Here is a 27,499-nt window from a genome sequence, read left to right as displayed (position 1 = left end):
CAATCTACATATCAATTGGTTGAACCAAATTGGTAAGGGTGCTGAGGAAGAGGATTTCTTGGAATGTATGCGGGATTTTTGAACCAACGTCGAGGAACCAACTAGAGAGCAGGCCATTCTAGATTGGGTATTAAGCAATGAGGAAGGGTTAGTTAGCAATCTTGTCATGCGAGGCCCCTTGGGTAAGAGTGACCATAATATGGTGGAATTCTTCATTAAGATGGAGAGTGACATAGTTAATTCAGAAACAAAGGTTCTGAACTTAAAGAAGGGTAACTTTGAAGGTATGAGATGTGAATTAGCTAAGATAGACTGGCAAATGATACTTAAAGGGTTGACAGTGGATATGCAATGGCAAGCATTTAAAGATCGCATGGATGAACTACAACAATTGTTCATCCCAGTTTGGCAAAAGAATAAACCAGGGAAGGTAGTGCACCCGTGGCTGTCGAGGGAAATTAGGGGATAGTATCAAGTCCAAAGAAGAAACATAAATTAGCAAAAAAAAGTGGCACACCTGAGGACTGGGAGAAATTCAGAGACCAGCAGAGGAGGACAAAGGGCTTAGTTAGGAAAGGGAAAAAAGATAATGAGAGAAAGCTGGCAGGGAACATAAAAACTGACTGTAAAAGCTTTTATAGATATGTGAAAAGAAAAAGATTGGTCAAGACAAATGTAGGTCCTTTACAGTCAGAAACAGGTGAATTGATCATAGGGAACAAAGACATGGCAGACCAATTGAATAACTACTTTGGTTCTGTCTTCACTAAGGAGGACATAAATAATCTTCCAGAAATAGCAAGGGACCGATGGTCTAGTGAGATGGAGGAACTGAGGAAAATGTATGTTAGTAGGGATGTGGTGCTAGGTAAATTGAAGGGATTAAAGGCAGATAAATCCCCAGGGCCAGATGGTCTGCATCCCAGAGTGCTTAAGGAAGTAGCCCAAGAAATAGTGGATGCATTAGTGATAATTTTTCAAAACTCCTTAGATTCTGGATTAGTTCCTGAAGATTGGAGGGTGGCTAATGTAACCCCACTTTTTAAAAAAGGAGGGAGAGAGAAAGCGGGGAATTATAGACCGGTTAGTCTGACATCGGTGGTGGGGAAAATGCTAGAGTCGGTTATCAAAGATGTGATAACAGCACATTTGGAAGGAGGTGAAATCATCGAACAAAGCATGGATTTGTGAAAGGAAAATCATGTCTGACGAATCTTATAGAATTTTTTGAAGATGTAACTAGTAGAGCGGATAGGGGAGAGCCGGTGGATGTGGTATATTTAGATTTTCAAAAGGCTTTTCCCAAGGTCCCACACAGGAGATTAGTGTGCAAAATTAAAGCACATGGTATTGGGGGTATGGTATTGATGTGGATAGAGAATTGGTTGGCAGACAGGAAGCAAAGAGTGGGAGTAAAGAGTGGCAGTGACTAGTGGGGTACCACAAGGCTCAGTGCTGGGACCCCAGTTGTTTACAATATATATTAATGATTTAGACGAGGGAATTAAATGCAGCAGCTCTAAGTTCGCCACTCTGGGCGACGGTGTTAGCTGTGAGGAGGATGCTAAGAGGATGCAGGGTGACTTGGATAGGTTAGGTGAGTGGGCAAATTCATGGCAGATGCTATTTAATGTGAGGTTATCCACTTTGTTTGCAAGGACAGGAAAACAGATTATTATCTGAATGGTGGCCGATTAGGAAAAGGGGAGATGCAACGAGACCTGGGTGTCATTGTACACCAGTCATTGAAGGTGGGCATGCAGGTACAGCAGGCGGTGAAAAAGGAAAATGGTGTGTTGGCATTCATAGCAAAAGGGTTTGAGTACAGGAGCAGGGAGGTTCTACTGCAGTTGTACAAGGCCTTGGTGAGACTGTACCTAGAATATTGTGTGCAGTTTTGGTCCCCTAATCTGAGGAAAGACATTCTTTCCATAGAGGGAGTACAGAGAAGGTTCACCAGATTGATTCCTGGGATGGCAGGACTTTCATATGCAGAAGGACTGGATTGACTAGGCTTATACTCACTGGAATTTAGAAGATTGAGGGGGGATCTTATTGAAACGTATAAAATTCTAAAGGGATTGGACAGGCTAGATGCAGGAAGATTGTTTCCGATGTTGGGGAAGTCCAGAACGAGGGGTCACGGTTTAAGGATAAAGGGGAAGCCTTTTAGGACCAAGATGAGGAAAAACTTCTTCATGCAGAGAGTGGTGAATCTGTGGAATTCTCTGCCACAGGAAACATTTGAGGTCGGTTCATTGGCTATATTTAAGAGAAAGTTAGATATGGTCCTTGTGGCTAAAGGGATCGGGGGTATGGAGAGAAAGGAGGTACAGGGTTCTGAGTTGGATGATCAGCCATGATCATACTGAATGGTGGTGCAGGCTCGAAGGGCTGAATGGCCTACTCCTGCACCTATTTTCTATGTTTCTATGAAAGATGGCCCAACATCGGCCTCTGAGGCAGAGATCACAGGCTTGCTGGATGCTGCAGGAACCTTCATAGCTATGATTTTATTCTCCCTTTCAAAGTGAGCATAAAAGGTGTTGAGCTTGTCTAGTAGTGAGGTATTGCTGCCATTCATGACATTGGGTTTTGCTTTGTAAGGCGTATTGGCCTGCAAACCCTGCCAGAGTTAACATGTGTGCATACAGTGTACTCTCTACCTCTCAGAACTGTTTCTTGCCTCTTGAAATAGCCCTTATCAAGTTATACCTTGTTTTGTTATTCAGACATGGGTCACCAGACTTAAATGCCCCAGATCTAGCCCTCAGCAGACTATGAACCTCCTGTTTATCCACAGCTTTTGGTTTGTGAATGTACAGTGAGTTTTTGTAGGCACACACTCATCCACATTAGTTTTAATTAAGTTGGTGACAACTGTGTCATGCTCATCGAGACTCTAAGATGTCTCCCTGAATACAGCCCAGCCCACTGATTCAAAGCAGTAATGTAAGTGGTCCTGTGCCTCCTTGGTCCATTTATATATATATTGCAATATATCTCCAACCATAGTTGACCATGCTGATAAATTATGCAAACCTAGAAATTGCAGCCTGTGTTCCTAAATTTAAGTAATTAGTATAGATCAAAGAAAGCAGTGGCCCTCAACAGTCTTGGGACATGTCACGATTTGCCTTCCAGTATGAAGAGTAACAATCTACATACCAGGATCTCTTATTGACTGATCTGTAGCAACTTTGTAATCACACACAGCCTTTGCTGTATCTTTTTACCAAGTGCTTCACTGCTGGTAAGCCTGTTATATGGCACCCTATCAATAGGCTGTTAATCCTGTATCCCACATCAGCTATGTCAACCTCATCTAGAAACGTCATTTGTCGTTGATAAATTTGTGCTGACTTTCATAAGTAAACCTGAAGCAAATGAATTAACTAAATATTTCTGAAAATGTGTCTGAAAGCTTTCTACTTCAACATGTCCTTGTAACTAGTCTCATCTCAGGAAGCTTCTTTGTTGTGAGGTTATACTGAACTATTCTGAAGCAGGTGGATTATTCTCACTCTCTTTGAATAAAAGGGCATTATCGACTACTCTGCAGTCCTCTGGTACTGTACCTACATGAACGATTATTGTCATTGTTTCTGTGCTTTCCTGCCCTGCTCTCTTCAATCCCATCCAGTCCCAGTGGATAAGTTACCTAGAAAAGTTCAGCCAACTTTCCTAATGGCCTGTGTTATCAATGTTTAATATACCCATTTCTCAACAATTTTGTTCCCTACTAATATTTTGAGAGCAAACACTTTGTTTGGAAGATTGACATCTCAGTAGCGCAGCAGTTAACATGGCAATTTACAGTGCCAGTGACCCAGGTTCAATTCCCGTTGCTGTCCTGTGAGGAGTTTGTACATTCTGCTTGTGAATACGTGGGTTTCTACTGTGTTTTCTGGTTTTATTTGCAAATTTAGATGGAGACATAACGTAAAGATTTTACTCATGTATGTGAGGGATATAAGAAATAAAGTCAATTCAATTCAACTCAGTTCAATACATAAAGTTCTCATTTAGTACCTCAGCTGTGCCCTAGGCTTTCCTGTGTACCAATTCCCATTTTGTCCTGAACAACATCCATTCCTTCAAATACTGCCTTTTTACTATACTCTGTATCCAGAGAACTCTTTTGGATTCCCATTTATACTGAAAGCTAAACTTGTAATTTCACAATTTTCTAATTGGGCTTGTTCCTGCTAGCATACAAAATAAAAACATGTTGGAAGTACAAATTATTTCAGGCAGCATCCAAGAAAAGAAAAAAACAGTTTTCAATCTGGGATACTTATCAGGTGGATTTTAAAGCCCCTCCCACTGATGTTGCTTTCCTGATGAATGGTTACAGCAGCTGCAGTTCTGTTTTTTGTCATTGGTATTTGTCATAAGTGGCCTTTTCTGCAGCAACAGTCTACTGGATGAATTCAGCATCAGATGGGTGGGGTGGGGATACTGTCCAAGCCTGATTCAGGGTTTCAACCTGTAATGCCATTTACACTTTTTCCTCCCATACATACTGCTTGACCTTTGAAGTTCTTTTAGCATCCAGTTATTTTGCTCCTGATTTCAGTATTTTATGTCTCTTGTGCACCGGTGACATTAATTCATTTAGTCTCGACCAATCAGATTTGTTTCCTTTTTTTGCCCATTCACCTCCCCCCACCCACCTTCTCCGCTACTTGTTTTTCTTTCCCTACTGCCGATGGAGGATATTGGACTTGAAGTTATAACTTGAGAAAATATGCAGACTCTGGAAATCCAAGCAACATGTATAAAATGCTGGAAGAATTTGGCAGGCCAGGCAGCATTTATGGAAAAGAGTAAACTTTTGACATCTTGAGCCGAGACATTGCCTAGCCTTCTGAGTTCCTCCAACATTTTGTGTGTGTTGCCTGAACTTTTAACTGTTTTCCACAGATGCTACCTGGCCTGATTTTATTTCATGGTTTCATAAAACTTGAGGAAACTTTGTCATGTTGATGGTGGAAAAGACACAGAGGGTCTCTGACTGAAGCATTGACTATTTATTCCCCTCCATAGTTGCTAGTTGACATTATGACTTCTCCTTAATTATTTTTTTTATCCCTTCCATGACTGATAAAGTCTTTAAAGATTGGGATGAATTAGGTATTAAGTGTTTTTTGGGACCCGTTTATCTCAGGATCTCTTGCTTCATTTGACCAATTGTCAAATACATTTGCACTCCCAAAATCACATTTTTACAGATACCTTCAAATTAGAGATTTTCTACATTTCCAATTAGCTACTTTTCCTATAGGTCCTGATAAAAAATTTACTGGACGATCTTTTAAATTTAAAACCTTTTGTTAATGGTTCTATTACCGGTATCTATAACTTGTTGATTGACTCTAGACAAGACTTTTTAGATAAAATAAAAAAAGCTTGGGAGGATGACCTAAATTCTCAGATTTCTGATGATAGATGGAATAAAATTCTTATACGGGTTAATAAATCATGTTTCTGTGCTCGTCATTCTCTTCTACAATTTAAAGTGGTTCATAGAGCTTACATTTCTAAACAGAAGCTGTCCAGTTTTTATCTGAATGTTTCTCCACTTTGTAATAAATGCAACTCTGCTGATGCCTCTTTAATTCATATGTTTTGGTTTTGCCCTACAATTGAAAAGTTTTGGCGGGAAGTATTTCATACCTTCTCTCAACTTTTTAGGGTCCAATTTTGACCCAAATCCCCTTACTGCCTTGTTTGGTATTATTGCAAATGAAGATATAACTTTAAATACTCCTAACCTACAGGTTTTAATTTTTACTTCTCTTCTAGCAAGAAGAGCAATCTTGCTTAAATGGAAAGTGTCTACCCCTCCTACACATCTTCAATGGCTACGTGATATTATGTTGTATTTAAATTTAGAAAAGATCCACTGCTCAGTCTTAAATTTGAAACAATCTTTTTATGATATTTGGGGACCTCTCCTAAATTACTTTTCCAATTTATAAAGTTTAACAGTACACAGACTTTTATATATATTTTTATCTTCTCTTCTTAAGTGAATATGTTTTTTTTTCTAATTATTCATTGTCATCCATCAGCTTTTTTCTTTGGTAGTTGGTAGGGGGTTGACTTTTTTTATATATAAAAAATATCTTTTCTGATGTATGACTTATCTTTAAATTTTTGATTACAGAGTGGTATACCTTTATGTGTTATGATATAACATTTTGATCAATTTTATTACAATATATGAATGTGCACAAGTTATGTTGAGATGTATCTATGTGTTGCACTCTGTAAATCTTTTTTTTCTTCTGAATAAAAATATTGTAAAAAGAAAAGACATTATGACTGACCTATTTCAGAACTAGAATCAGAATCAGCTTTATTATCAATGGCATGTGACAGGAAATTTGTTAACTTAGCAGCAGCAGTTCATAATCTAGCAGAGAGAAAAAATAATAATAGAACATTGGTGGTATCCGTCTTTCTCAAAAGACCATGGATCTGCGCCTGGAGTTTCCAGGGCGCAGGCCTGTATGGGAGGCCGGCAGTTGCCCAAGCTGCAGGCCTTCCCCTCTCCATGCCACCAATGTTGTCCAAGGGAAGGGCACTAGGACCCATGCAGCTTGGCTGCCGGTGATGTCGCAGAGCAATGTGTTGTTAAATGCCTTGCACACAAACACGCTGCCTCAGCTAAGGCTCAAACCAGTGACCTTCAGGTTACTAGTCTGATGCCTTATCCACTAGGCCACGCGCCAACACTAATAGAACATAATATTTAAACAATTAAATCAATTACGTATATTGAATAGATTTTTTTAAATGTGCAAAAACAGAGACTGTTTTTTGAAGTAGTGTCCAAAGCTTCAATGTCCTTTTAGGAATCGGATGGCGGAGGGGTAGAAGCTGTTCCTGAATTGCTGAGTGTGTGCCTTCAGGCTTCTGTATCTCCTATCTGATGGTAACAGTCAGAAAAGGGCATGCCCTGGGTGCTGGAGGTCCTTAATAATGGACGTTGCCTCTCTGAGAAGCTGCTCCCTTAAGATATCCTGGGTACCTTGTAGGCCAAGATGAAGCTGACTAGATTTACAGTCTTCTGCAGCTTCTTTCAGTCCTTTGCAGTAGCCCCTCTATACCAGACGGTGATGCAGCCTGTCAGAATGCTCTCCACAGTACAACTGTAGAATTTTTTTGACTGTATTTGTTGACATACCAAATCTCTTCAAACTCCTAATGAAGTATAGCCACTGTCTAGCCTTCTTTATGACTACATCAATATGTTGGGACCAGGTTAGATCCTCAGAGATCTTGATACCCAGGAACTTGAAACTGCTCACTCTCTCCACTTCTGATCCCTCTATGAGCATTGCATATTTCAATATAAGTGTGATAAATGAATCTGAATATCATTTACTGAGCTCTGCCAGCATTTTGAGTGTGTTATACTAGGAGGAACACAGCAGGTCAGGCAGCATCTATGGAGGTAAACAGTCGATGTTTCGGCCCTGGACCCTTTATCAGGACCTTCATGAGTATCTGGTTTTGCTACTCCATTGTGATGTCTCTATGTGTGCATTTCCTTCCATAAATGCTATCTGATCCACTAAATTCCTCCAGATGTTGTGTATTAAATCCGCCATGTCTGCCAGTCACGTGGACTGAGGAGGTGACGGTATCCGCCATGTTGATGAGGGAGTAATGCGGAATGAGACGGCAACAGGTCCGCCATGTTGGTAGGGTGACCCCATCTTTGTGAAGGAGTGAAAATCCAGAAACCGATGAACAGCGGGCAATCGTTTTATTCCTTAGTCCTCTGTTTGCAGAGCTCGGATGGAAAAGTGAGACCCAACGGGGCACTGTACCCTGGAGCCTGCAGGGGGAACAGAAAAAGCTGTAGGAGGGCGGGTGGCCCGAGATTTAAGACTTGCGGCCTAGTGGCCCCGACACTCGTCCGTCCAGTCGGTGCCGGCGAGAAACGGCGGGCTCGGATTCGACTGCGGCAGCCGCGTCCCTCTCTTGCAATATGTTCAAGAGAATGGCGGAATTCGGGCCTGACTCAGGAGGGAGAGTGAAGGTAAAATATGTCTGTGGAGCTTCAGCTGGCAGCCCGGTGTTTAATTCAACCATTTAAACAGTAAAATTAAAGCGCAGTATTGTAAAGAATTTCCACTATTAAGCTAGAACTGGTTTTTCGGAATTTGTACCAGATATAGTATTGCGAAGTGGCTCCTCGTTAGAAATGATACAACCCTGCCACGTTTTGTAAGGGTCGTATGTGTTCAATGGGCTGAATTATATCCCTTTATTGGTCTTTTCACTTACCTAGTAACATAGGGTAAAGGAACAAAGTAGCCTGGAAAGAAGAAGACATTATCAAAAGAAAAACTATTGATTAGAGGGCTTTTGGAACGAAAACAGTGAGAACGGCTGAAGTTGTATTGAAATCACTCAGAAGCATTAGTGGGAGCAGAGTGATAATTTGATTTCAGGTTTGTGACCAATTAGAACAGCAAATAGATTTTAAACGAGAAGCAGAAACATAGTTGTGAGAAAGGTTGATGAGTTATAATGTAGAGAAGATTAAACAGCAGAAGGGGATAATGTAATCAGGCAAATAAATTAGAGTTCTTTAAAAATGGAAAGTTATTATTTGAATTTATTGAACAATGTTATTAAGTTGAAACGTTCCTCAAGCTTTTGTTGCGCTTCATTGGAAGTATAGAGGAAGCTAAGGTTAGAAAAGTAGACAAAGTTTCAGTTATGATGAAGGAAGAGTCGTTGACCTGAACTTTCAACTGTTCGTTATATACTTGTTGCCTGACTTTCAATATTTACTATATTTATTTCAGATCTAGGCATCTGTAATAATTACTTTTCATAAAACTTTGGAGTGTAAGTGAAATTCAAATTTAACAGGCGGAAATAAACGTGCTCATACTTGCAAAATGAATTGCAAGAGAAGTTATTTGGTGCTTTGTGACTCTAACTCATTGCCAAATTTGATTTGATAATTATATTGGTTATGCAAGATTGACAATAGAGGGAGAAAAACATTTTAGAAATTTGGGCATAAATCTTGATGGGGATTGTCATTGAAAAATAACATTTCATGTTTGTACCCTATATATAAATAAATAAGATGAGTGTCTGGCACTATTCCTTGTAAAATAGGTTGCCAATTTGTAGATGCCCATTCTTTTGAAACAAGGAATAAGGGTTTTTTTTAATTTGTAGTTTTTGATAGTAGGGTCACATTAAGTAAACTTGCAAGGGCAAAAATCTACTGGTTAAAACCTTGATACACATTTCAGATTAATTTGTGAACATTTTAATAAATATTCAGAAATGAGCTGCTTAGGTAGAATCTCCTGAGATAGAAACAGTTGCTGCTATGATGCATTGAGCAGTTGCAAAATTTTTAGTTTAAAATTTTCCTTTTGCTTTTACGGAACTTGCCTCGTGCTGAGTGAAGCTTCTTTGCCTGCACATTGAAGATTACTTCAGAAAGGACAGGGAGGGAGGCAAAAGAGGTAGGGGTGTGGAACTGTTGATCAGAGATAGTATCACAGCTGTAGAAAAGTTGGAAGACACGGAGGGATTGTCTTTGGAGTCTCTGTGGGTGGAAGTTAGAAACAGGAAGGGGTCAATGACTCTACTAGGTGTTTTTTATAGACCACCTAATAGTAACAGGGACATTGAGGAGCAGATAGGGAGACAGATTCTGGAAAAGTGTAATAATAGGGTTGTTGTGGTGGGAGATTTTACTTTCCCAAATATTGATTGGCATGTCCCTAGAGTGAGGACTTAGATGGGGTGGAGTTTGGTAGGTGTGTTCAGGAAGGTTTCTTGACACAATATGTAGATAAGCCTCCAAGAGGAGAGGCTGCACTTGATCTGGTATTGGGAAATGAACCTGGTCAGGTGTCAGATCTTTCAGTGGGAGAGTATTTTGGAGATAGTGATCACAACTCTATCTCCTTTATCATAGCTTTGGAGAGGAATAGGAACAGACAAGTTAGGGAAATGTTTAATTGGAGTAAGGGGATATATGAGGCTATCAGGTAGGAACCTGAAAGCATAAATTGGAAGCAGATGTTCTCAGGGAAATGTACAGAAGAAATGTGGCAAATGTTCAGTGTGTGGAGTTCTGCATAGGTACTGTCCAATGAGACAGGGAAAGGATAGTAGGGTACAGGAATCATGGTGCACAAAGGCTGTTGTAAATCTAGTCAAGAAGAAAAGAAGAGCCTACGAAAGGTTCAAAAAGCTAGGTAATGATAAAGAGCGAGAAGATTATAAGGCTGGTAGGAAAGAGCTCAAGAAAGAAATTAGGAGAACCAAAACGGGCCATGAGAAGGTCTTGGCGAACAGGATTAAGGAAAACCCCAAGCATTCTACAAGTATGTTAAGAGGATAAGACATGAGAGAATAGGACAGTGGAAGTGTGTATGGAACCAGAGGAGATAGCAGAGGTATTTAATGACTACTTTGCTTCAGTACTCACAACGGAAAAGGATCTTGGCGATTGTCGTGATGACTTATAACGGACTGAAAAGCTTGAGCATGTAAATATTAAGAAAGAGGATGTGCAGGAACTTTTGGAAAACATCATGTTGGATAAGTCACTGGGACTGGACGAGATGTACCCCAGGCTACTGTGGGAGTGAGGCAGGAGATTGCTGAGCCTCTGGCGATGATCTTTGCATCATCGGTGAGGATGGTAGAGTTTCTGGAGGATTGGAAGGTGGTAGATATTGTTCCTTATTCAAGAAAGGGAGTAGAGCTAGCCCAGGAAATTATAGACCAGTGAGTCTTACCTTAGTGGTATGTAAAATGATGGAGAAGATCCTGTGAGGCAGGATTTATGCACATTAAGAGAGGCATAATATGATTAGGAATAGTCAGCATGGCCTTGTGAAAGGCAGGTCATGTCTTAGGAGCCTGATTGAATTCTTTGAGGATGTAACTAAACACATTGATGATGGTAGAACAGTAGATATAGTGTATATGGATTTTAGCAAGGCATTTGATAAGGTACCCCATGCAAGCCTTCAAAAATGAGGAAATTCAAGCAACACACACAAAATGCTGTTGGAATGCAGCAGGCCAGGCAGCATCTATAGGAAGAAGTACGGTCGACGTTTTGGGCCAAGACCCTTCGTCAGGACTAACTGGAAGAAGAGGTAGTAAGAGATTTGAAAGTGGGGGCGGGTGGGGGAGATCTGAAATGATAGGAGAAGACAGGAGGGGGAGTGATGAAGTTAAGAGCTGGGAAGTTGATTGGCAAAAGGGATACAGGGCTGGAGAAGGGATCATGGGATGGGAGGCCTGGGGAGAAAGAAAGTGGGAGGGGAACACCAGAGGGAGATGGAGAGCAGGCAAGGAGTAATTGTGAGAGGGCAGAGAGAAAAGGGGGGGAAATAATTAATTAATTGACCAATAGATAAATAAATAAGGGATGGGGTAAGAAGGAGAGTGGGGTATTAACGGAAGTTAGAGAAATCAATGTCCATGCTATCAGGTTGGAGGCTACCTAGACAGAATATAAGGTCAAACATGAGGAAATCTGCAGATGCTGGAAATTCAAACAACACACACAAAATGCTGGTAGAACACAGCAGGCCAGGCAGCATCTATAGGGAGAAGCACTGTCGACGTTTCGGGCCGAGACCCTTCATCAGGACTAACCGAAAGGAAAGACGGTAAGAGATTTGAAAGTAGTGGGGGGAGGGGGAAATGCGAAATGATAGGAGAAGACCGGAGGGAGTGGGATGAAGCTAAGAGCTGGAAAGGTGATTGGCGAAAGTGATACAGAGCTGGAGAAGGGAAAGGATCATGGGACGGGAGGCCTCAGGAGAAAGAAAGGAGGGGGGGTAGCACCAGAGGGAGATTGAGAACAGGCAAACAACTAAATATGTCAGGGATGGGCTAAGAAGGGCAGGAGGGGCATTAACGAAAGTTAGAGAAGTCAATGTTCATGCCATCAGGTTGGAGGCTACCCAGCCAGTATATAAGGTGTAGTTCCTCCAACCTGAGTTTGGATTCATTTTGACAATAGAGGAGGCCATGGATAGACATATCAGAATGGGAATGGGATGTGGAATTAAAATGTGTGGCCACTGGGAGATCCTGCTTTTTCTGGCGGACTGAGCGTAGGTGTTCAGCGAAACGGTCTCCCAGTCTGCGTCGGGTCTCACCAATATATAAAAGGCCACACCGGGAGCACCAGACGCAGTATACCACACCAGCTGACTCACAGGTGAAGTGTCGCCTCACCAGGAAGGTCTGTCTGGGGCCCTGAATGGTGGTGAGGGAGGAAGTGTAAGGGCAGGTGTAGCACTTGTTCCGTTTACAAGGATAAGTGCCAGGAGGGAGATCGGTGGGAAGGGATGGGGGACGAGTGGACAAGGGAGTCGCGTAGGGAGCGATTCCTGCGAAAAGCAGAGAAGGAGGGGGGAGGGAAAAATGTGTTTGGTAGTGGGATCCCGTTGGAGGTGGTGGAAGTTACTGAGAATTATACGTTCGACCCGGAGGCTGGTGGCGTGGTAGGTAAGGGCAAGGGGAACCCTATCCCGAGTGGGGTGAGGGCAGATGTGCGGGAAATGGGAAAGATGCGTTTGAGAGCAGAGTTGATGGTGGACGAAGGGAAGCCCCTTTGTTTAAAAAAGGAAGACATCTCCTTCATCCTGGAATGAAAAGCCTCATCCTGAGAGCAGATGCGGCGGAGACGGAGGAGTTGTGTGACGGGGATAGCCTTTTTGCAAGAGACAGGGTGGGAAGAGGAATAGTCCAGGTAGCTGTGAGAGTCTGTAGGCTTATAGTAGATATCAGTAGATAGGCCATCTCCAGAGATGGAGACAGAAAGATCAAGAAAGGGGAGGGAGGTGTTGGAAATGGACCAGGTAAATTTGAGGGCAGGGTGAAAGTTGGAGGCAAAGTTAATGAAGTCGATGAGCTCAGCATACGTGCAAGAGGCAGCACCAATGCAGTCATCGATGTAGCGAAGGAAACGAGGGGTATGGATATCGGTATAGACTTGGAACATGGACTGTTCCACAAAGCCAACAAAAAGGCAGGCATAACTGGGACTGATATGGGTGCCCATGGCTACACCCTTGGTTTGGAGGAAGTGGGAGGAGCCAAAGGAGAAATTACTGGGAGTAAGAACTAATTCTGCTAGATGGAGGAGAGTGGTGGTAGAGGGGAATTGGTTAGGTGTGGAATCCAAAAAAAAGCGAAGAGCTTCGAGACCATCTCGGTGGGGGATGGAGGTATATCGGGATATAAGGTGTTGTTCCTCCAACCTGAGTGTGGCTTCATCTTGACAGTAGAGGAGGCCATGCAAGGCTTATTGAGAAAGTAAGGAGGCATGGGATCCATGGAGACCTTGCTTTGTGGATCCAGAAATGGCTTGCCCTCAGAAGGCTAAGGGTGGTTGTAGACAGGTCATATTCTGTATGGAGGTTGGTGACCAGATGCCTCAGAGATCTGTTCTGGGACTCCTGCTCTTTGTGATTTTTATAAATGAGCTGGATAAAGAAGTGGAGGGATGAGTTAGTAAATTTGCTGATGACACCAAAGGTTGCGGGTGTTGTGGATAGTGTGAGGGGCTGCCAAAGGTTACTGCGGGACATTGATAGGATGCAAAACTGGGCTGGGAAGAGTTGTACAAGATGATGAGAGGCATTGATCGTGTGGATAGTCAGAGGCTTTTTCCCAGGGCTGAAATGGCTAGCACGGGAGAGCATAGTTTTAAGGTGCTTGGAAGTAGGTACAGAGGAGATATCAGGGGTAAGTTTTTTACACAGAAAGTGGTGAGTGCATGGAATGTGCTGCCAGTGACAGTGGTGGAGGCAGATACAATAGGGTCTTTTAAGAGACTCCTGGACAGGTACATGGAGCTGAGAAAATTAGAGGGCTACAGGTAATTTTAGGCTATTTCTCAGTTAAGGACATTTTTGGCCCAGCTTCGTGGGCCGAAGGGCCTGTATTACGTTGTAGGTTTTCTATGTTCCTGTTACTAACTGCCCATTGTGCCTGGTGTATAGGACAGCAATGAAGGTCCTCTGCCTCTCCATGTCCTTGGTCACTCAGATATAGAATGATTTTTCATTGATTTTTCTGTAGCAGTTTTGTTTTATCTGACTTCAGCCAATATAGCTCCCCAGTTGTAGACCTTTTGGAACACAATGGAAATAGATGGTGTGCATTGCCAACACTGAGTCATATCATTGTTGCATCAAGTTCCATCAAGTTTAAGGTGGGAACTATCTAACTTTCTGTTGGGAATGTCCAACATGATCTCAATGAGTTGACTTTTACTGGGGCCAAGTCCCATAAGTACCTTTCGTGTGATTCTGTATGTCACTGCGATATAAGCTAACAGCATGTAATACGGCACAGAAACAGGCCCTTTAGTCCAATTTATCTCTATATGGTCACGCCTCTTCCTCTTGGACTCCAGGAGAAATAAAATGTCCCAGCTTATTCTTATAACTTGAGCTTTCCGGTCCCAGTAACCTTTTCTAGCTTAATGACCTCCTTACTATAACTGCACTCAGTACTCCAAGTGTCATCTATCTATTGGCATGTACAGTAGCAGCATGAAGACTCAGCAGCTGTACTCAGTGCCCTGACTATTGAAGACAAGCATACCAAGTGCCTTCACACCTTGTTTTCCTGTGTTGCCACTTTCAGGAAACTACATGTACCCCCTTGTAACACACACAAAATGCTGGAGGCACGCAGCAGGTGAGGCAGCATCTATGTATGTGTTACTCTGGTTTTCCAACATCTGTAAAATCTGTTGTATATATGTACCTTTCGGTGGTCTCTGTTGTATAACGCTGTCCAGGGCTCTACTGTTTTCTATGCTAGTCCTGGCCTGGTTTAACTGACTAAAATGTCACACCTAGCACTTGTGCCAATCAAAATGCTACATTTAAAATCTAAATATTTTCAGGAGGTTCATGAAGCATTCAGAAACATTTAAAAATTTTTCTTAACACTTCTACAGGGTGTGACAATAGTGAAGCCAATTGTCTTTGGAAATGTTGCTCGTTATTTTGGAAAGAAGCGAGAGGAGGATGGACATACTCATCAGTGGACAGTTTACGTCAAACCTTACCGAAATGAAGTGAGTACAGATTCGATTTAGTCACCTTGGAATTGTGCACCTTTGGAATCAGCATCAGGTTTCATATCACTGCTTATGTTGTGAAGTTTGTTGTTGTTTTGTGGCAGCAGTACATTGCAATTCAAAATTTTAAAAACGTAGATTACCATAAGTGTATAATTATGTGTGTGTGTGTGTAAGGCAATAAGACATAAGAATAGAATTAGGCCATTTGCCCCTGAAGTCTGCTCTACCATTTAATCGTGGCTGATCCTTTTATCCCCTCCTCAGCCCCACTTCCCGGCCTTTTCCCCATAACCTTTGATGTCATGTCCAATCAAGAACCTGTCAATACACTCAATACCAATCAAGAACCTTAAATACACTCAACAACCTGCCTATTGGTCACAAATTCCAGTTAATTGGGACATATTGGGGTCAGTGCATTTTGGCCCAATAAAGCAGCAGCCTCAGTTAGCCAAAGTTTCATGGAAATAGTAAAAAAAAATTTAAAAAAAAGACAAATTGTTATTTAACTGAGAAACAATTATATATCTAATTGAAATACAGTACACATTAGAGCACTGCCAATATTACCAATTAGTGTCCTCAGCTCTGCTGGAGATGCAGTGTTCGTTGGTCTTCTGCCGTTTTCAGGAATTTTTCTTTGCCTGACTTAATGTGTTGTTTCAGGGTGCTTTTACACTTGGTGTGGTTAGCTGTAAGTTTCTCCCAGGGCTCAGTGCTGATGTCCAATGCCTTCATGTCCTGCTTGCAGGCATCCTTGGAGCACAATTATTGATAGGCAGCAATTCTCTTGTCTGAAGCCATCTACCATAGAGGATGCCTTTTGGAGTGCGACGTATGTGGCCCAGCCAGTGCAGCCTATACTATCTGAGCAGAGTGTATACACTAGAAAGGCCAACATGAGAGAGCACCTCATTGTTGGATACTCTGTCTCTCTGAGATGTGAAAAAACACCTTAAATAGAAGCTGTTGAGTCTTTTCTCCTGGTCCAAGTCTCGCTGACGTACTGCAGTGTGCTGGTGACATAAACATTGTACACTGCCATTTTTGTTTTGACCAAGAGTTTGGGGTTCTCACACTCGTGGTGAAGCAGGCAAGCCTTGTTGCAGCCTTCCCGATGTGCTTGTTGATTTGTCCAAGGAGAAGTTGTCTCTGATGATGGACCCCAGGTATGTGATCTGAAGAACAACATCCAGTTTTTAGTTATCAATGGTAATGACTGGTGGTGCCTCCGTGTCTTGTCCCAAAACATTTGTCAAACCAAATTCCATTAAGGCCTGAGAGAAACGATCCATCTGGAGGTGCTGTGGAATGTGGTTTGCAACTGTTGCACCATCAGCAAACAGCACATCCAATCATACCCTCGTGCACTTTGGTTTTGGCTCTTGGGCAGGCGAGGTTAAAAAGCCTGCCATCTGATCTAGTGTAGAGGTAGATCTCCTCTTGCAGTGCCTCAGGAGAAGGGCAAAGGAGAAACCAAAGAGCATTGTGGCATGAACACAACCTTGCTTACATCAAAGGACTTGTCGTTGTACTGTACAGTCCCTTTTGTGTTTGTTCATGCTTTGTAGTCTTGGTGGGCTGCCTACTTTGCAGAGGATCTGAAGGAGCCCAACTCTGCTGACTAAATTGAATGCCTTGGTGAGATTAATGAACATAAGTAGAGGAGTTCCTTTTGTTCTCAGCACTTTTCCTGGAGTTGGTGGAAAGAGAAAATCATGGATAAAACATTACTCTGGCCGCTACTCCATAGTAAACATTGTCACCATCTCAGCCCTGAAAGTCATTGAGGGCCTCCTGTCCATGGAGCAACTGGATGCAGAGCCAACCCTAAATGAGCTCAGCAAGGCCATTGGCAGATTGGCCTCGGGGAAGGCACCGGGCAATGATGCGATTTCCCCTAGACCTAATCAAGCAATGCATGACAACCCTCCTGCATCTGCTGTGTGAAATCTTCTGTCTGTGCTGGCAGAAAGGAATTGTGCCACAGAATACAAGGGGCACCAAGATCATTACTGGAATGTTCTGGAGGGCTGGAAAATTGCAAATGTCATTCCACTGTTTAAGAAGGGAGGGAGGCAGAAGAAAGGAAGTTATAGGCAAGTTAGCCTTACTTCATTGGTTGGAAGGATTTTGGAGTTGATGGTTAAGGATATGATTTTGGGGTTGATAAAAGTGGCCAAAGTCAGCATGGTTTCCTTAAGGGAAATTTGTTGGAATTCTTTGAGGAAATAATAAGCAATATAGACAAAAGAGAGTCAGTGGATCTTCAGAAAGCCTTTGACAAAGTGCCACGTGAGGCTACTTAAGATGAGGGCCCATGGTATTACAAGAAAGATTGACTGACTGATAGGATGCAAAGAGTGGGTGCCATTTTTGGTTGGCTGCTGGTGACTGATGGTATTCCATAGAATTGGTGTTGGGACCACTTCTTTTCACGTTATCTTTCAATGGTTTGGGTGACCAAATTGATGGCTTTGTTGCCAAGTTTGCAGATGATACAAAGATAGATGAAGGTGCAGGGAGTCTGCAGAAGGACTAGACAGATAGGGTGAATGAGCAAAGAAATGACAGATGGAATATAGTGGAGGGAAGTGTGTGGTCATGTACTGTGGTAGAAGAAATAAAGGTGTAGACTATTTTATAAACACGGAGAAATTTCAAAAAGTTCAAAAGTGCATGCAACTGATGCTAGTTAGAAACTATTTGGCAACAGTCTCCTGTCCCAATTAAGCGACATAGTGTCCCAAATTAACATAGAGAATCCCAGCAATTTTCTTGATTTGCTTTTGTTCTTTAAGATAAGTGGCTGCCCCAATTAACTGGAATCAGCTGTCTCCCTTCCTTGCAAAATATATTTCCTTAAAGTGGAATATTAATTTTAATTCTGAATCTAAGACATGAATAACACATTTCATTTTTCAGCCAATTAGATGTGGCTGAACTGCCTGTACAAACTAAAAATATAACTAAGTATTTTTCTTTCATAAAATTCTACATAAATTGGGTTTCAGCGAGTGCTTGTGTCTAAGGTTAGTGTCTTGGTGTAACAAAAATAGTCGAGGTTGAGTGTCTGATTAACATGGCCGCCTTTTTCAATCAGTAAAGTCATTGGCTCGGGAATCTGTCTTAGCCTTGGTTTGGTGATCTCACGTGAATGTCAGTAGATTATGGATTCAATGATATAATTCTCTAATATCCATTTTCTCAATTTTATTTTTTTTTCCTCTATAAAAATTCATGGTGAAAAGTAAATAATCTGGTGTTTTATTTAAAGGATATGTCTGCATATGTAAAGAAAATTCAGTTCAAGCTACATGAAAGTTATGGTAACCCTCTACGAGGTAGGTTTGGAAAAGAAAGCATTTAAAATTGTTATTAAAATATATTTACTGAAATTGCATAAATAACATCAAAATGTTGGACCTACCTGGGGTTCATCGAAATTGGAAGTTGATTCTTTGAGTGGACATTGGAAGATGATTGAACAGCACATTGATCATTTTTCTTTGTCAAGCAGAATTAAGCTTGCTCTGACATGGGGTGTTCAGGATGCCTAGGCTTTGACCCTAGCAGCAGTGTCAACATGTTGACTTCACCAGTGAAGCAGAACTTAGACAAAAAAAATGTCATCCAGTTGTTTCTAAAAACTATGTAGAAAAATAAAGCAGATCACAATTGAAAGATCTACTTTGTATCATCAAAAGTTATTCTATACTGAACCTTAAGCAGCTTTGTAATTGCACTTGCATTTTAATAACCAGAAATAGCATATATTACAGACTTGTCATACACTTGAACTTGGCTCTCATTCAAAGTTAAGACTTAATTGATCCCTTACAATCTAAATGTAAAAGGCAGTATAAAGGAGGTTATTTCTGACATGCTGAGTGCTTTGAACATATGATGGCTGGGAGATTGAACTTCAGGTCCAGAGCTAGTGAGTGCTAGTTCCACAGTGGAAAGGAAATTGAATTCAGATTGATCATTTGTAAGGTCGTGTCATGTGGCTTACTGCAGCTCTCCAAGGAGAAGATCTAACCTACATATGAATCCAGTCCTGCTCCAAGGTTCACTTTACATGCCCTTGTGCAGTTTAAGATAAGAATTAAGTACTACCTTGCTGTTATTGGCCACACATAGGAACAAATTTTGGAAGGAGTACCATTGTAAGGATTTAATGGAATTGTAGAAATAAAGATCTGTTGAAATAGCTGTACGATGAGAATAAAATTGAGCCAGTTTATCCTTAGACATATGAGCTCTATGTACAACCTTAAATTGTATTAGGGCATGTTTAGCACAAATAGAGGACGAATTTACCAATAATAAAATTTTTTCCCATTGCTCAGTAGATATAGGACAATGCAACTCTTCTTGCCATTCCTTCTTAATTTTTTCTGATACATCTAACTGTAAATTCATGATCATCTTATAAATGATGGCTACTAAACCCTTTTGATAAGGATTAAGGGCTAAAATTCTAACTGTAATGTCCAATGGACATTCTTTCGAAAAAGACTAACTCATTATACAAAAAATTTCTAACTTACAAATATCTAAAAAAATGGGTTTTAGGTAAATTATATTTATTAGATAGCTGTTCAAAGGACCTGCGATAGATGTCATTCTGATATTGCTTCATTGACTCATATGTTCTGGTCTTGTCCTTGTTTACAAAATTATTGGAAAGATATTTTCAGTATTATTTCAAGAGTCCTAAATATTAATTTTCAACCGCATCCTCTTACTACAATTTTCGGTTTACCAATGACGGATAATAATCGTTTATCCGCTTCATCTCAACGAATGATTGCATTTGATACATTAATGGCTAGAAGATCTATTTTATTGAATTGGAAAGAAATTAATCCTCCAACTGTATTTCAGTGGTTTTCTCAAACTATTTCTTGTTTGAGTTTAGAAAAAAATTAGAAGTGTGGTTTTTGATCCTTCAGTTAAATTTGAAGAAACTTGGAGACCTTTTATTCAACATTTTCACATGAGTTGAATTGTCTTTTCCTAAACCTTACTTATACTATCCTTAATTGGATGGAGGTTCGGAGTTATTGGCACTACTGTATATGTACTTAATATTATTCAATGGCCCATGTTGGTTAGTGTGTTTTTTTTTGCTTTTTTTTTCTCTTTTTTTTGGGATTTTTCTTTTTCTTTCTCTTTTTACTTCTTTGTTCATTAATATTCTGAGTTTGAGAGGTTATATATTTTTATTATTACATATCTGAATGTCTATTTAAACTATTAATTATGTACTCTCAAACATTTTGTATTTGTGTTTCATTTATGTTTGTTTAAAACTAATAAAAAGATTTAAAAAGAAAAGAAATAGCTGTACGGTTTTACTATACATGTTGAATATTTCCATTACCATCATACTTTCTCAACAGTTGTTACCAAGCCTCCATATGAAATCACAGAAACTGGATGGGGTGAATTTGAAATTATAATCAAAATCTTCTTCATAGATCCAAATGAAAGACCGGTAAGAAACTGAAATTCCTTATATACATGTATTTGGAAAAACCCTTGGTGACAAAAATATTTATAAATTCAGTTTTGGAAATTAATTATTTTTCTCAACTTATATAGTCCTACCAGTTTTGCTGATTAATAATGACTTAGCTATGTACAGCTTCTGATTCTTGTTTCCTTATCAGTAGAAATAGACAGAGTGTGGTGTAGACATCATCTTTCAGGATTATTGCTTGTAAGACTACAGTTTCAGACAAGGCATTTTCATGTTGAATGAAAATTCAGTCTCAAATTGCAAATTGCATTGCGTCTGATTTCATAGGGTTTAATGTATTTTATCTATTTCACATTAGGACAAATTAGTTCAGTAGTTCCATTTAATATCAGAAAGTGTATACAATATACAACCTAAAATTCCTGCTTTTCTCAGACATCCACAACAACAGAAGAGTTGTCCCAAGAAAGTGAGACAGTAAAACTTCAGAGCCCCAAAGCCCCCTCTTCTCCCTCCCACGCACAAGCAGCAGCAAGCATCGACCCTCTCCTTCCCCCACTTACTAAAGCATCACCACCCACCACCCACCAAGCAAGCAATAGCAAAACCCCCAAGAGAGACCGTGATCTGCAGTACAACAAAAACTGATCATTGAACCGACAATTTGACTTGCCACAGGCTCTCTCCCTCTCTCCTTAATAAGGAGCAGAGAGGTGTCACACAATGAGAGGGGAGACTAACAAAACAATAAAAAAAAACAACTCGCTGTTTGTGATGTTAAAGTCTGGTGTGTCGATTTTTTTTATTTTTGCCTGAGTTTTCCGAATCAAGATTCAGCAGCAAATTCTCTCCTACCAATGTTAGAGAGAGAGCAATTCGCTGAGGACAGATACCTCCTCCAACAGCCGATTTGCTGTTCACAAAACCTATTTTTTTTTCCACGAAGCTTCATTTGGCAACACCAACATAGAATCAGCTCATCCACGGGGCCACAGAGCCTCAGCACCCCAAAGGTGCACTCGTTTTGTAGGATATGCCGTTGGGATATTGAAAAACAGCAGTTTGGTGAGCCCTGGGAGCAGGATTTATCACCGTAAAGAACCACAGTTTGAGTGCAGCTGCAGGTCAACACACTGACTGAACCCCATCCACCTTGAAAAGTGAAAAAAAGAGACATTAAAGGTAGAAATTAAGCCATTTCCGCAGATGAGCTCGAAGAAACCACTAGCTAGTGCCACTGTAGCTCCGTCTCCTAATTAGAGTGGACAAATCCCCAGGACATGACAAGAAGTTTCCTCGGATCTGCACCAGGGAAACTGGTGCAGAATTTGCAGGGGCCCTGGCAGAGATATTTTAAATGTCCTTCACTACAGTTGAGGTGCTGGAGGATTGGAGGATAGCTAATGTTGTTCCATCGTTTCGGAAAGGTTCTAAAAACCAGGCAGGAAATTATAGGCCAGTGAGCCTGACATCAGTAGTGGGTCGGTAATAGGACGGTATTCTAAGTGACAGGAGATACAAGTATTTGGATAAATGAGGGCTGATTAGGGATAGTCGACATGACTTTGTCGTTTCTAACTAATCTCGTTTCTAACTAATCTCATAGTTTCTTGAAGAAGTTACCAGTATAGTTGAAGTCAAGGCAATAGCTGTACTCTACATGGACTTTTGCAAGACATTTGATAAGCTCCTGCATGAGAGGTTGGTCAAGGAAGTTCAGTTGCATGGCTTTCAGGATGAGCTAGAAAATTGGAAAGGGCATTGGCTTCTCAGGAGATGCCAGAGAGTGGTTGTAGATGGTTGTCTGACTGGAGGCCTGTGACTAGAAGGTGTGTCACAGGGATTGGTACTTGTTCTGTTATTGTTTGTCATCTATATCATTGATCTGGGTCTTAATATAGTAAACTGGGTCAGCAAATTTGCAGATGACACCAAGATTGGGTGCTTAGTGGACAGTGAGGAAGGCTATCAGAGCTTGCAGTGGGATCTGTACCAGCTGGAAAAATTAGCTGAAAAATGGCAGATGGATTTTAATGCAGACAAGTGTGATGTGTTGCACTTTGGGAGGACAAACCAGTCTAGGACTTGCATGTTGAGCAGCGTTGACTGAGGAGTGTGGTAGAACAGAGGGATCTGGGAATACTGATCCATAATTCCTTGAAGGTGGAGTCACAGGTAGGTAAGGTCGTAAAGAATGCTTTTGGCACACTGGCCTTCATAAATCAATGTACTCGGTCCAGGAGTTGGCATGTTATGTTGAAATCGTATAAGACGGTGAGGCCTAATTTGGAGTATTGTGTACAGTTTTGGTCACCTACCTACAGGAAAGATATAAATAAGATTGGAAAAGTGCAAAGAAAATTTACAAGGATGTTGTCAGGACTTCAGAACCTGGGGAAAGGTTAAATCGATAAGGACTTTATTCCCTAGGGCATCAGAGAATGACAGGAGATTTGAAAGACACATACAAAATTATGAAGTGTATAGATAGGGTAAATGCAAGCAGGCTTTTTCCACTGAGGTTGGGTGAGACTACAACTAGAGATATTTTACTCTAAGTATTCAGTATTTAGACATGTTTATGTACTCAGTACTTTCATAGAACAGCCCAGAAGGCAGACATTTAATTTGTGCCAGCTCTTGGTAGAATGATTTTGTCATTAGTGTTCCCTGTTTCTTTTTTTCCCCCCAAATCCCTGCAAATCATTCTTTAATGTTCATGCCCAATTTCCCTTTGGAAAACCCTGACAAGCTCTGTTTCCTTTGCAGCAGTGAGTTGTAGATTATAACTGCACACTGTGGTTAGAGTAAATTATTCTTTGTCTTCGGGCAGCACGGTAGTGTAGCAGTTAGTGCAATTGCTTTACAGCACTAGATATCACTGATCAGGTTGGATTCTCTCTGCTGTCTGTAAGGAATTTATACACTCTCACTATGGCCATATGTGTTTCCTCCCACAGTCCTAAGACGTATGAAAGGGTTACGTTGGCACCAGATGCGTGGTGACATTTGTGGACTGCTCCCAACAAAATCCTCAGACTGTATGAGTCGTTGACATTAACCAATGCATTTCAGTGTATATTTCAATGTACAGGACAAAGTTAATATCTGCATTCCTTTGTATCTTGTGCTCAATGCTTATAATCCCTGCCCTTAATTCTTGTATCATTTAGTTTAAACGGTCTTAAATTCTTGCAACAAGAAGAATGTTTCAGAGTATTTTCCCTCCTCTCTCATAAAACAAATCATAATTCAAGTGTTCAGTAACTTTAGCTTCCTATTCTCTTCTTGTTAAACAGGTAACTCTCTACCACTTGTTAAAGCTGTTTCAGTCCGATAGTAATGTGATGTTGGGCAAAAAGACAGTGGTCTCCGAGTTTTATGATGAAATGGTAAGCACAAGGAACTTCTGTAAGAACATCTGTGACCATATAATTTCATTGAAATGGTGATAAAAGATTATAATGCATCCAAATTAAAGGCCGATTGTAATAGTTTATAGGCTGTTGTAGTGAAAGTGAGAGCCCTAAAAAATTGCACATTGATGTCTTAATCTTATCAACATGAAGAAATTGGATCACTCCAATTTGCTAGTGTAGTGGGAGAGGATTTAAAATAAATAGGCAGGTACCCGTATATAACAGTAGAAAGGAAGAATAATGTTCATAAATGAGAGTATTGGACAGAACTAAAATAAGATATAATTATGAGAATTGTTTACAGGGCATAAGGAATCTTTTGCTTTGCAGGTAGAGGTATTCAGGAACATAATTCTGATCTGTTAAAGCTCAGGTTAGGCTGTGGTGAATTTATTGCATCCATTTCAGGTCATTGCACTATAAGGAAGAATGTGAAGGTTCCAGGGAGGGTATAGTGGAAATTTACCACACCAGTTCCAGGGATGATGGATGTTAGTTTAGCTTGGAGAAAATGGGATTATTTTACTTGGAATCAAAAAAACTATAATGGGAGTATTAGAACAGGTAAAGGATGTTGTGGAAGAATAAGTGATTGATTTTAAACAGAAGAAATCAGAAGCACTTGAGGAAACTGAACTTGAGCTACAGGATTAATGGGCCTTATTGGATTGTCCTACATAGCCACAAAGGGTTGATGGGCCAAATGGCTTCCTGTGACCCTGGGAGTACTATTCTGGAAATATTTGTGGAGGTGCAGAACAAACATTTGTTTAAAGAGTGTATGTTTTATTAATATGTCTATTAATATACCTATATTTGTATGTCAGTATATTAATATATAAATATATTTTCGCTAGATCTTCCAAGATCCTACAGCAATGATGCAACAACTGTTGACAACGTCTCGACAGCTGACACTTGGAGCTTACAAGCATGAAACTGAATGTAAGATCTTGGTAATCGTTTATTAAAGATGATTGCACAAGATGACCAAATGTGCCATTGTGTCCTCCAGTATGAGATCAAACCCATTATGTCCAGTAAAGTACTTGGCTGAGATGAAACAGCTGTAGTGTCCCCTAGTATCAACTTGGTCTGAACAACACTGAATCTCTTGATCATGTCTGGATGCTTTTATGCATCGAGCTGCTGTCACATGATTGGTTCATTAGAGATTTGCATTAATGAGCAGGTGTACTAATAAAGTGGCCATTGATTGGGTACAAATGATGCCCAGAATAGCACACTATGGTCTAACCAGAACTTCTATCCCATTATATTCTAGTGGTTAGATACAAAAGGCAACGTTCAATTTGTTGCCTTTTTGATTTGTTTTTTTCACTTATCCAGAACAATTTACATGAACTTCCAAATCTCTTAGAATTTCCACTGCTTGTAACTTCTCTTCATTTATAAAATGATTTGTTCTTTTTGGATTCAAAGTAAGTGATTAATTTACCTACACTGAAATTCTTTGAACAGGTTTGCCCTTTCACTGAATCTCTAGTTTATGACTTGCACTTCAGCTAGCTTTATAGCATGAACAGTCTTGTAATTGTTTTTCTCTTTAATTATCTAAATTTTACATTGACCCTTATCTTTCAATATTAATACTCACCATCGATTCAAATTCTTTCACTGCTCTGCCTCTTTCCTAGTTCAATAAATTGGTTTGAATTCCATTAATTTAAATTTTAACAAAATGTATCAGGAGCCCCAGGACAGTCAACATAAATAGTACATATAGACCTCCAGATATTCTTCATTTTAGTCCTACAGATCGTCCCCAGATTATGACAGGGTTTCATTTCATAACCCAGACTCTTTGAAAGTTGGAAATGCAGCTGCAAACTGAGTTCCCACGCAGCCAAATGTGACTGCAACTCCGCAGCAGCTGGCAAATCTGTCACACTGTCCTTCTATATAACTATTGGTATCTGTGGGCTATACGAATGGCCATTCGGAAGCTGGGGAGGATCAGTATTGTGAAAGTTTCAAACGGGTTGGTTTTCATTGATGGCATTATCATACTTTCTGCTAATGTTCATTTTCTTTTTATTCCATTCCTACTTATCCTATTCCTATTTCTATTCCCAGATTCATAAATAAAGCACATAGCAGTTTGTTTTGCAGCTGTCAATGACACTCAGTAACAGGTCAGATGTAATGTTGGCCAGTTAGTTCCTCTGTCAGCTTGGACAACCAAGTTTAGTGATTGTGACTGTTGCCATACATGTAACTTAAAGCATTGAAAGCTGACAATATATATCAATACTTTAAAATGTTAGCGCTTTTTGGTTTGATGCCAAATGATTTTTGTGAAAGTTCAATTCCAATTAAGTTTGTTGATAAATTCATTGAAAAATTATGTTGCTGAGCTTTAAAGTGTATGTAAGTAACAATTCCATATCTTCTCAGTATTTAAAACGAGATGAACTTTACTGTAATTTTTTTCTTAGTTGCAGAACTTGAAGTGAGGACCCGGGAAAAGCTAGAAGCTGCCAAAAAGAAGACTAGCTTTGAAATTGCAGAGTTTAAAGAAAGATTGAAGGCAAGCCGAGAAGCAATCAACTATTTAAAGAGTGAAATCAAAAAGATTGAAGATGATGACCAGGGAAAGGAAAGCTGAGAAATGTTCACTAAATTAACTGGAAGTCTTCAAGGACTGATTTGCTGAGAGCAGTATAGTTGCTTATACAACAAACTTTTACATTGCCTGCTCTGTGACTGAATGGTGAATCGTTCAGTTTTAAATTATACCTTGGGTGAATGATTTTTTTTACTTTGACATGATCATATTTAAATCCAACTTGAGGACACCCAAGCAAGCATTCTAGTTTTCTAAACAGAATTGTACAAAATATAACAATGATGTGGAGGAAATGGTGTGCATATGTTTTGTATGTGGATTTTTCTGTTTTGTATTTAAGGTATTTGTTACAGTTGCATTTAAAGCTTGTATGTCAATAAATACTTTTTTTTGTTAAACCTACTGTTGTCTTTAAATGGGCCAGGGTAGACAAATTCTGTCTTTTTTTGTACGTCATGCTATTTTTTTTAACTCTGTACTCCATAGATGGGTAATTGAGACCTGACAGAGCATTTCAGCCTTTTTTATTTTTGGCTGAAAACATGATGGGGGTAGATTAGTTTTTCAATATTTCATCTATTTTTGTGTATGTTAATTTCTTTAAAAAATCTCTTCCTCTGCTTGATGGCTGATATGATTCCAAAGTCGTGGACCAAATTTCTTTCAAAAAAAAGAATGCTCCTAATATATAGTTGATTGGTAGAGAAAAAAATCTTTTTCCTCTGATTTTGTTAATTTTTGGGGGATGTGGTAATTGTCCTAATTACCATTGTGTTGGCACGTAGCCAAGTGGTTAAGGCATTGGTGTACTTATCTGAAGGTCACTAGTTTGAGCCTCAGCTGAGGCAGCATGTCGTGTCCTTGAGCGGGCACTTAAC

The 27,499-nt window shown here is 40.2% G+C and overlaps 1 protein-coding gene across 1 annotated transcript; it reads left to right on the top strand.

Moving 5' to 3' along the window:
• Positions 1-7,699: 7,699 nt before the first annotated feature.
• yeats4 (YEATS domain containing 4) lies at positions 7,700-26,997 on the top strand. The gene is made up of 7 exons (XM_059978464.1): positions 7,700-8,056; positions 14,999-15,118; positions 18,402-18,468; positions 20,533-20,627; positions 23,912-24,004; positions 24,889-24,976; positions 26,491-26,997. The coding sequence occupies exons 1-7, from the start codon at positions 8,006-8,008 to the stop codon at positions 26,658-26,660; spliced, it is 684 nt and encodes a 227-aa protein (XP_059834447.1). The 5' UTR covers positions 7,700-8,005; the 3' UTR covers positions 26,661-26,997.
• Positions 26,998-27,499: the final 502 nt, after the last annotated feature.

This window comes from Hypanus sabinus, chromosome 8 (genome assembly GCF_030144855.1).
Source record: "Hypanus sabinus isolate sHypSab1 chromosome 8, sHypSab1.hap1, whole genome shotgun sequence".
NCBI lineage: Eukaryota > Metazoa > Chordata > Chondrichthyes > Myliobatiformes > Dasyatidae > Hypanus > Hypanus sabinus.
The sequence above is the reverse complement of the archived record's forward strand: the minus strand, read 5'-3'. Positions and strand labels throughout refer to the sequence as shown.

Bases quoted from the DNA above. Each gene is read 5' to 3' on its own strand.
- yeats4 (XM_059978464.1), top strand. From the start codon at position 8,006: ATGTTCAAGAGAATGGCGGAATTCGGGCCTGACTCAGGAGGGAGAGTG. The intron at 15,119-18,401 runs GTGAGTACAGAT...TTTTATTTAAAG, and splicing joins TCAAACCTTACCGAAATGAA to GATATGTCTGCATATGTAAA. The intron at 20,628-23,911 runs GTAAGAAACTGA...CTTGTTAAACAG, and splicing joins TAGATCCAAATGAAAGACCG to GTAACTCTCTACCACTTGTT.